General features: G+C 34.1%; 2 protein-coding genes and 1 non-coding gene across 4 annotated transcripts; 2 read left to right on the top strand and 1 right to left on the bottom strand.

Moving 5' to 3' along the window:
* Window positions 1-344: 344 nt before the first annotated feature.
* Window positions 345-2,185, bottom strand: LOC125206388 (protein FAR1-RELATED SEQUENCE 5-like). The gene is made up of 3 exons (XM_089061469.1): window positions 1,709-2,185; window positions 388-1,106; window positions 345-349 (listed from the first exon to the last, which is right to left on the bottom strand). Exons 1-3 carry the CDS (start codon window positions 2,107-2,109, stop codon window positions 345-347), a joined length of 1,125 nt encoding a protein of 374 aa, XP_088917595.1. The 5' UTR covers window positions 2,110-2,185.
* Window positions 2,186-3,831: 1,646 nt separating this feature from the next.
* TRNAV-AAC (transfer RNA valine (anticodon AAC)) lies at window positions 3,832-3,905 on the top strand. The gene has a single exon. It is a non-coding gene; the product is annotated as a tRNA-Val (tRNA).
* A 1,849-nt stretch (window positions 3,906-5,754) lies between these two features.
* Window positions 5,755-9,387, top strand: LOC125203187 (E3 ubiquitin-protein ligase XBAT33). Of its 2 annotated transcripts, XM_048101495.2 has the most exons (11): window positions 5,755-5,888; window positions 6,153-6,331; window positions 6,404-6,463; window positions 6,675-6,746; window positions 6,857-7,029; window positions 7,415-7,575; window positions 7,660-7,718; window positions 7,838-7,884; window positions 7,970-8,113; window positions 8,198-8,289; window positions 8,541-9,387. In XM_048101495.2, exons 2-11 carry the CDS (start codon window positions 6,155-6,157, stop codon window positions 9,104-9,106), a joined length of 1,551 nt encoding a protein of 516 aa, XP_047957452.1. In that variant the 5' UTR covers window positions 5,755-5,888; window positions 6,153-6,154; the 3' UTR covers window positions 9,107-9,387. The 2 variants fall into 2 exon arrangements, with proteins under 2 accessions (XP_047957452.1, XP_047957451.1); XM_048101494.2 differs by lacking the exon at window positions 5,755-5,888 and having other exon boundaries at window positions 6,009-6,331.
* Window positions 9,388-10,109: the final 722 nt, after the last annotated feature.

Below are 10,109 nucleotides of genomic sequence, written 5' to 3'. Positions count from 1 at the left end.
AGATAAAAGATAACATTATTACAATAAGTACTATCATTTCTCTGACTGAAAAATAGAATTTTTACAAATAAGGTTAAAAATGGAACACACGTTCAAATGGTTGTTGTTCCTCAGATGGTAGACCATGTGCTGCCTTTAGTAAAGAGCTCTTCAACCACCTTCGACCAAAATATTTCTCAGGAATGAGATTAGCAGACTTATTCTTCAACAAACAAAATATATGACAGCATAACAAACCAATTCTGGAAAACTTCTTGCAACTACAGTCGAATGTGTCTTTCTTACAATCATACTTAACATCCAATGTTCTACCATATTGGTCCTTGACCTGATGCATCTTGATGTTATCCTCAACAGTAGTTATAGAAACAATCTCACATACCATACTTATTTCCTGTTGTACAAGTTTGAAAATAGAATCAGTGTAGATTGTAGATGCATGCTTCTCAATAGGCAATTGGGTTGACAAATCAGGAATAGTTGAGTAATCCAAGTAGTTCAATCGTGAATTGGCATTCCTTTGATCTCCCACAGCATAATTAAAGAAATTGATGAACTGTACAAGATTTGCACGTGGCTTTGTGTAGTTTTTAAAAAAGCTATTCTCCGATTCAGACATCGATGTAGTCCTAAGAAGCGACCCCATGGGAAAATCTCGAAAATAAGCAGGAACCCAGAATTCTCTATCTTCAAACATTGATCCAAACCAGTGCACGTCTTCTAATCCATACCGTTCCATTATATCATTCCATATTATATCAAACTCATCAGGCTCTAACAAATCAGACCAAACACATGCATTCAACTCTTTTTTGAAATCTTCATTACCAAGTAAAGATTTGGGCAACTTATCTGACACCTTAACCATGATATGCCACATACACCATCGGTACCTTGTTTGTAAAAGTACTTGTTGAACAGCAAGTTTGATCCCCCAATCTTGATCAGTGATAATCAATTTGGGTGCTACCCCCATGCATCGAACAAAACAGCCAAACAACCAAGAATAGGATTCTCTACCTTCACTTGATAACAAGCCAGCTCCAAATGTAACTGGTCTAGAATGGTTATCTTTTCCAGTGAATGGAGCAAAAATCATGCAATACCTTCAGAATATAGCATAAAAATGAATTATATTTATCATAAAATGGTTAAAATGATATAGGTTTGATGATGTTTTTTGGTGGTTCTGTTTTATTTGAAAACTGATACTTTTGCATCATAAAATGATAGTTTGAGCGGATAAAATGATACTTTTGCATGATAAAATGATAAAATGATAGTTTCGGGGAATAAAATGATAGGTTCTGTGAATAAAATGAGTATATTCTGAGTATCATTTTATCAGCCAAAAGTATCATTTTATTAGTAAGAAGTATCATTTTATCTACTGCAAGTATCATTTTGTCATTATATAATTCAGAAGTACCATTTTATAACATAAAAATGAATTATATTTTCATGCATATAGAAAAGTATCATTTTATCAGCTATAACTATCATTTTATCAGCAAAAGTATCATTTTATTAGTAAGAAATATCATTTTATCTACTGCAAGTATCATTTTGTCATTATATAATTCAGAAGTATCATTTTATCAGCTATGACTATCATTTTATCAGCAAAAAGTATCATTTTATCAACTGAAATATAATTTAATCAGCAAAAAGTATCATTTTATGTCTATTAGCAACAAAAGTAATATACCTGTTAGTGTTGTATGTTGAATCAAATGAAATTACATCTCCAAACATATGATAATTTCGTCTTGAAATAGCATCAGCCCAGAAGAGTCTAGTTAACTTTCCATGAGATCCTATCTCAATTTCATAATAGAAGGCATCAGATGATTCCTTTTGAGAACGCATATAATCAAAAATCATTTGAGCATCTGAACCATCAATATTGGACATAATATCACGATAACCATTTCTAATATCAATAATATCACATCCAACATTTTCAGGTCCACCCATTATCTCCTTCAAAAGTTTGAATGTGAGAGTGGGACCAATATTACACCTGCCACAATCCTCCATAAACCTCCGATGGATAGGATCCAGATTGCGATTGGCCATCATAAAATGCCTATGCTCATCCGCAACCATTAAGTGATTATGATACTCAACAAACTGATAAACCTCATATCCTCTGCTCTTGCCATCTGAATAATATCTCAAATTGAGCTTAACAAGACATTCACACCTAAATGATCGACACCTACGCTTTTTAAAAGACACTTCAGTTGATTGGGATGCATGACCAGGTATAAAATTCTTAGAGCCTTGTCTGCTGCAAGCCAAATACTGCCACTTAGTAATACCTTGAACTGATTTGTTACCCATTTTACGAATGCCAAAACCAACTGAACGAGCATAATGTTCATAGAAACCAACTGCTTCTACTAATGTATTGAATTTCATACCAATCATTGGCTTCAAAGCATCATCACAAACAGGAATGTACATACCTACAAATCAGTAAAAGTATCATTTTATCATAGTATCATTTTATCATAATATCATTTTATGCAGTAAAAATATCATGTTATGCAATAAACCTATCATCACAAACAGGAATGTAAATACCTACAAATCAGTAATAGCATCATTTTATCATAGTATCATTTTATCATAGTATCATTTTATCCGACAAAACTATCATGTTATGCAGTAAACCTATCATCACAAACAGGAATGCACATACCTACAAATCAGTAATAGTATCATTTTATCATAGTATCATTTTATCATAATATCATTTTATCCGACAAAACTATCATATTATGCAGTAAACCTAACATTTATAAGCCAAAAGTATCATTTTAACACATAATCGACAATACATAATATAATCAAATAAGAATTTCAGTACATCAGAAACATAAACCAATCAACAACTAATATTAATCTAAAATCAAATTCAATACATGAATATGAACACAATCAATAAGCTAAGTAATAGATAATGATTGTTACCTTCGTTATTTGCTACAGATTCCATCGAAGCAAATTTTCACAGCAATTGAAGAGGTAATCAATGAAAATAAGAACGCAAAATTGAAAACATCTTCCCGATCACAATTATGGAAACAAAATCTGGAGAATACGGAATAATGAAACAAATCGAAGAAAATCTGGAGATGTTGAAATAAAATAGGCGAGAAATATGGAAGATGAAGATGAGAGAATCGATCTTAATTGTGAAGATGAAGATGAAGGAGAGAATTGAGTTCAAAAAGGATGAAAGCGTGATTCGCGCGTTTGGAGTAGAATTCAGAAATTAAATGAGGAAATTACATTTTTACCCCTCTGCGCCTTTTTTATAAGTAAATCTAAGTTTGAATCTCAACCACAAGATTATCAAATATGTGTGGTCCAGATTTGGTTATAGAGTTATTATGTGATTTGGGGGTTATGATATGATCACATCCCTATATATATATATATATATTACACTTTTTTTTTAGTTTGTCCAATAAAAGATGTTATATTTCTCTTTAAAAAAAAATAAAAAAATTCTCTCTCATATTAATATAAATATATTAAAAAAAATTCAATTTAACACAAAGTAATACTCATACCATTATCTGAGTATGACATCTTCTAGGATATATTGTTATATGGATTAATAAATCATTTGTTTACTTTATACTACTACCAGTATTTTGAATTATTTAGTGCTACAGTGCTATGCTTCCACTCCCTTGGGTTGGGGCTTGCTTTTCTAAACGTCAAGTCAATTACTCAGTTGTAGACTTGGAATTTATTTTCTATGAAGAGATCAGTTCATCTAATAATAAGGGAACTGGAGTGCTACTTAGTATAATTGGTTTCGTGGTGTAGTTGGTTATCACGTCAGTCTAACACACTGAAGGTCTCCGGTTCGAGTCCGGGCGAAGCCACTTATTTTTAAATTAATTCGAAATTTTTTATTATATCCATACTATAAATTCTATCAATTTTCCTTTATTTGCAATTTATTTTAATAATTATCAATGAAGGGCGTTACAAAGCATAATTCATGCGAATTAAGTAATACATATATTGCCCTTTTAGTCTTAAAAAATAAATACTATAAATACCTTTAAAATGTAGTCATTTTTATTTTTGAAAAATAAATCCATGCGCTTACGCTTTTTTCAAATCAAATAGTAGTGGTAATATTTTTATATTTAAACCACCTACGATAACTATAATATAATTAAACTAATTATTATTAATATTACAAAATATAAATAAAAATATATATGCAAATAACACGTCCAAAGGGGGTCTGTCAAATGTAATCTTTAATTGATTTTTTAACAAAGGTTATCCAACTTGCAATCATTTAAAATGATTGTGTTTAATTCACATTTGTTACGTTTTTATCTTGAACTAAATCTTAAGTATTTCGAAACAACAAAACTTTTTAATGGACACTTTCTAGGTGGGGATATTTAATTGTAATATTAATAAAATACTCCCTCCGTTTCATAGTAATAGGGGCGTTTTTCCATTTTCGTCTGTTCCATAGTAATAGAGTCATTTCCCTTTTTAGTAAAAGTCACCACATTTTTCCACACTACTTTACTCTCTCTTCATCTCTCTATCTTTTTTATTTTCCACTTTATTTTCTCTTTATTTAACTCATCTAACATACTTTTTCTTAATCTCCGTACCGAAAAGTTTTGCCTCCACTACTATGGAACAGAGAGAGTATCTTACTGTAATTGTAAGACACTCTGGAGGGCAAGACCATTTGGTGGGAACAAAGACATGACAGAGAGCCATGCCCTAGTTCGAAACACAAATTCCCAATCTTATGGCTTCTTGCTAACTCACTTCACTTGCCCCATTTCACTCCCAATTTTAGTTCTTTTGTTCCCATAATAATTATTGCTCCACACATATCTTGCCTCCCAAGCACAGACTGCATTACTCCTCAATCCTCCACTTTTTGATTGATTCACTTACACAAATCTTTTATTTTTTAAACTTAACAACATATACTACCATATGTAACAACGACAAAAACTCAAAAATTAGTACTCCAGTTATTTTTCCCCACGAGATTTAACATTTCAATAAATTTGAAATATAAAAATTAAAAAGCCAATTAAGGATGATGGGTTACTTTTTATGGGGTAGTGGAGAAATTGTTTAGAGAACAAGTAGTTGTCGTGTTACCAACTTGTCTCTTGCAGCAGAACTTCAATAGTTTATCGTGATAAATGAAATCATAGAAGTCTGGATTATTTATTTCTTCCTGATTTCAAGGATAAAGAGAGATCAATGTCCCACTACACTGAATAAGTACCATATATCTAAGAAATAGCCTCTAAAAAGTATAGACTTGATGAATTTTATAAGCTACCAACTTTAATCTTTTTTAGCATCACCACATAATTCAATTTTCAAGCTCATTATTAATTGGTCATTTAATGACATCTTGAATAAGTCTAACAAGCATTCATACTTGATCACTATCTTAGCTACACATGCATGCTGTTCAATTTAATTATTAAAATTTGTTATATTTCATAAATCTATAAGAAAATTAGTTCACACGTTGGAGACGTTGACAAGTGTCCTCTATTTTGTTCCTCACTTTGCTATCTCGATGGTATTGGAATTTTAATAGGGAGAAGAAAAAGTAGTCTTTTATTCCAAAGAAGATTAAACATGTAAGTGTGTACTAACTTTGTTACAAAAATACAAAAGTGAAAGCCCCCAAAAAACATTAAAAAAAAAAAGGAAAACAAGACATCCTTCTTTTTTTTTCCTCTTTTCAGTTCCCACAATGAAGAGGAGTCCCAATCAATTATACTCCACCATTGGAGCACAACTTTCACTCTCAAATTTTACTACTCCTGCTTTTGGAAGGTGAAATAGCGATAAAATTGGTAATTGTTGGATTCATACTCTCAATGAATTCAGTTAATCTATGGATATTTAAGAGTAGTTTTATTCAGTTTGTTGCTTTAAGAGGAAAAAAGGAGAATGGTATAATGACAGTTGACCTAATTTATGCAATCATGTTTCTTCAATTATAATTATAACTCTCCTCAGTCCTCTCCAACACCAGACAAAACCATCACCACGTACACGATCTTTTACAAAGATTTAGAGAGAGAAATATTAGTGAATCCTCAATCTTTGTCGACCAGGAATGGGGAATTCGTTTGGCTGCTCAGCTTCAGGAGAAAGATTGGTCTCCGCAGCGAGAGATGGGGATTTTGTTGAGGCGAAGATGCTTTTGGATTGCAATCCGCACCTTGCAAAGTACTCAACTTTCGGTGGCTTGAACTCTCCTCTTCATTTCGCTGCCGCCAAGGGCCACAACGAGGTTTTACTTCAATTCTACCCCTTCAATTATTCATTTCGTTTGATCTTGATTCGAGGATGATTGGATTCTCAGATTGTGGCATTGTTGCTACACAACGGGGCTGATGTCAATTCAAGGAATTATTGTGGACAGGTGAACAAATTTCTCTATTTTGGGAAAGATTATTACGTTCGTAAAGTTAAATTTCTCTATTCAATAAATGACTTTAAATCAACTGTGGTGTGAATTTGACTTGTTAAACAGTACCCCACTATATGTAGATACTTTAATTAGGAAGTTTGATTGATGAATGAATGCTGCTGGATCTATGTTAAATTGTTGTCTTTAAATACCATATATGCAGACAGCTCTGATGCAAGCGTGTCGATATGGACATTGGGAAGTTGTTCAAACTCTTCTTCTCTTTAGATGCAATGTGAGTATTTCAGCTTTATGGTTTACTTATCCTACAATTTTCAAGATTTAGTTGATGTTCATAGAGAGTCTATACTTATCTATGATGTCCTGTGTTCTCGGATACTTCAGGTTACTAGAGCAGATTATCTTAGTGGAAGGACTGCTCTCCATTTTGCAACTGTCAATGGACACGTGCGATGCATGCGATTGGTGCTCAGTGATTTTGTTCCAAGTGCTCTGTTCGAGCCTCAGAATGCCCAAACAGTTAGTGACGGAAGTGATGGTTCTAATAGTAAAACCAGGTACATAATGAGGTTTTTGTGTTTTTCATCCTCCACTGTGACTTTTATCTTGGCCATCACTTGTCAAAATGGAAACGGAAACGGAAACTAAAGCAAGTGGTAGATTATACTGCTTTGATAATATCTCAACTGGGTTGGAAAGGTAGAAATGAATTTCCTTCAAATAATGAACACAATGAAATGATCAACTTGGTACCTTACTTAAACTTTAGGAAATTTTGTTAGTTAAAGATTTATCTATTACATGGGTCATGCACTCCCACATGTAACTCTAGTTTGATCAGGATCTGAAACTGAAAACATGCTTCTTCCCCAACTACAAGCTTGAAATGAGCTATAAAGCCTAAACCTGTTCTTATCGAATATTTTCCTTTCTACATGGCAGTGCTCTCTCTAAGTTTGTAAACAAGGCTGCAGATGGTGGCATTACTGCTCTTCATATGGCTGCGTTGAATGGATATTTTGACTGTGTTCAGCTCCTACTTGACCTTCATGCCAGTGTATCAGCCGTAACATTTCATTATGGCACATCGATGGATTTGATAGGTATATTCCATGGCCACATATAGCTCACTTCCATAAAATTTTCTAATTTGTCACTTTACATCGATTTCTATCTGTATTTTATAGGGGCTGGGAGCACTCCTTTGCACTATGCTGCATGTGGAGGACATATAAAGTGCTGCCAGGTGATGATAGTTCACCCCCATTAATTTTTTAATACATGCTAGTAATTCTATGCCATAGTTTCTTGGTATTGACTGCTTACATGTAATATGTTACATTTACACTTTCTCTACTTTTGCAGATCCTTCTTGCTAAAGGTGCTAGTCGTTTGTCGCTGAACTGCAACGGGTAATTTACCTGTGTATATGCTCTTTTGCACACTGGTCAATTAAGTTTTTCCTTGCTAAAAGTAACAGTGTATACACTGTTTCAGATGGCTGCCTATTGATGTTGCAAGGATGTGGGGGCGTCATTGGCTTGAGCCACTGCTGGCGCCTAATTCTGATTTGCCACTCCCAACTTTTCCACATTCTAATTATTTATCACTTCCACTACTGAGTGTCCTAAATATAGCTAGGTAAATCATTATTTATTTAGCAGCTGAATTCCTTTTCTGCTTATCAATTTTTCTTTATACTGAGTAGTGTGGCACTTGCTGCAGAGACTATGGATTGCAATCCTCAGCTACTGGGTCAGATGATACGGATATCTGTGCTGTTTGCCTCGAGAGAGCTTGTAGTGTGGCTGCTGAAGGTTAGCTGTCTCCTTACCTGGATATTTTCTCCTGAATCATATGCACCTGTTATGCATTTTTTTATTAAGTGGTCGTCATTTTGGATTGATCCCTTTTGCTTGTAGAAGATTTGAAACTTGACTATATGTTGCCATTTACTGTGAAATCTTTGATTAATATGCTGTGTGAGTTACACATGTGAGACAGAAGATTCCAAAATTTTGATATATTTCCCTGATTTACTTGTGGTTTTTATGTTATTTGCTTTCAGGATGTGCACATGAACTGTGTGTAAGATGTGCTCTCTACCTTTGCTCAACCAGTAGCATTCCTTCGGAATCTTCAACACCTCCTGGTTCCATTCCTTGCCCCTTCTGCCGGCACGCCATTCTATATTTTGTCAAAATACCCGGTTCTTCATCTAAAGACATAAAACTGCCCTTATCCCTTGGCTTATGCACCCCCTGCATGCTTCATCCAAGAGAACGTGAGCAGGACACCACATCAGAGGTTGCTGGCTCACCTGACAAGAGGAAGAATCGTGTTGCCTCTGTCTCCTCAGATATGTTCTGTCCGGTCACTTGTAGTCTGTTTCCCTCGGTGACTATCCCGTTGTGTACATGCAACGAAGGCCCTTGCCCTGATTTTGATTCCAGAGAAAGAGAACCTCCAGAAGAGTCTCCTCCTCCTCCTCCTCATCATCATCCACAGCCTGAACCAAGGGAACGGGAAAAACTGGAGGGGGTGAGATCAGAGAGAACGACATGTTCGAATATGTTCTGGGGTAGAAGAAGCTGCAGTAGGGAGAATCAATGCAATGCAGAGATCAACGCATGAATGCTTTGAATTGGTAAATACTATTGTGGATTTTGATTCTGGGATTGAGATGGTAGGCCTTAGTTTTTGGTTTCTTACACTTGTATTTCTGGTTGGTAGACAGTTTGATAGGTCTGTAAAGAAATTTGGTAGGACAGAATAGGATTGAATATGTATCAGTGTGGTTGAATTATTAGTGGTTGGAATTTATGTAAGTAAGAACCACGATACTTGATGATTCACTGACTGTTATCTTCCCTAAAACTCGATAATTAGAACAGTAAGCACATATCTGTAGATTACTTTAGTGGCGTTGATCTTTATTATGCTTTCTCCTAAGCTAGATTAACAATCTGCTCTCGTCAATAGGAATTCCCTATTTGTCCTTGATGAAGTGTTTCATTTCAAAATTTTATTGTAAATTTATGCCCATTTCTTTTTATCCTACCTTTGTAATTAACACAATATTTTACTTAATCAAACTTTTGCAAACTTCCTTCATATACAAGATTAAGAAGATACACGGATAAGAGCGTGAATTAACTGAATTTTACTCCTTACATCCCAAGTTACTTGAGTCATATTCCATTTTGGATTATCCCAAATTACTCGAGTCATTTTTTTTTGCTAAAAACAAAACATCTAATCTCACATACTTTATTCTTTCTTTTACTTTACTCTCTATTATTTCTCTTACTTCATCTACTTTATTTAACTCACTAAACACAACTTTCTTAAATCTCGTGTGCCGAAAAGAAACGCCTCAAGTAACGTGGGACGGGGGGAGTACCAGAAAGAGGGAGATTATGAGAATATGCAAATAGGAGACAATATATTCACGATAGGAACTTTTAAAAGAAATCTATGAATGCCAAAATTCTAAATCATGCCTAATGGCTAATAAGTAGTAGTAACATGCAGTTATGGCATGAGATTGTTACAAAATGAATGTTTCAAAGGGTTGTTAACCATGGTAGTAGTCCTGTTAGTAGAAAACTAGTAGTACTTAAGAGTTACTAGTTAC

Source organism: Salvia hispanica, chromosome 6 (assembly GCF_029641045.1).
Source record: "Salvia hispanica isolate PSC_SH4W2 chromosome 6, Shi_PSC_v1, whole genome shotgun sequence".
Taxonomy (NCBI): Eukaryota; Viridiplantae; Streptophyta; class Magnoliopsida; order Lamiales; family Lamiaceae; genus Salvia; species Salvia hispanica.
The sequence above is the reverse complement of the archived record's forward strand: the minus strand, read 5'-3'. Positions and strand labels throughout refer to the sequence as shown.

What these genes read in the sequence shown, in the direction of transcription:
- LOC125206388 (XM_089061469.1), bottom strand. Translation starts at nt 2,109, where the DNA reads ATGGTTGCGGATGAGCATAGGCATTTTATGATGGCCAATCGCAATCTG. An exon ending in TCAACATACAACACTAACAG is followed by an intron (nt 1,107 to 1,708) that starts GTATATTACTTT and finishes TATATTCTGAAG; the next exon opens with GTATTGCATGATTTTTGCTC.
- LOC125203187 (XM_048101495.2), top strand. Translation starts at nt 6,155, where the DNA reads ATGGGGAATTCGTTTGGCTGCTCAGCTTCAGGAGAAAGATTGGTCTCC. An exon ending in CAAGGAATTATTGTGGACAG is followed by an intron (nt 6,464 to 6,674) that starts GTGAACAAATTT and finishes CCATATATGCAG; the next exon opens with ACAGCTCTGATGCAAGCGTG. An exon ending in TTCTTCTCTTTAGATGCAAT is followed by an intron (nt 6,747 to 6,856) that starts GTGAGTATTTCA and finishes CGGATACTTCAG; the next exon opens with GTTACTAGAGCAGATTATCT.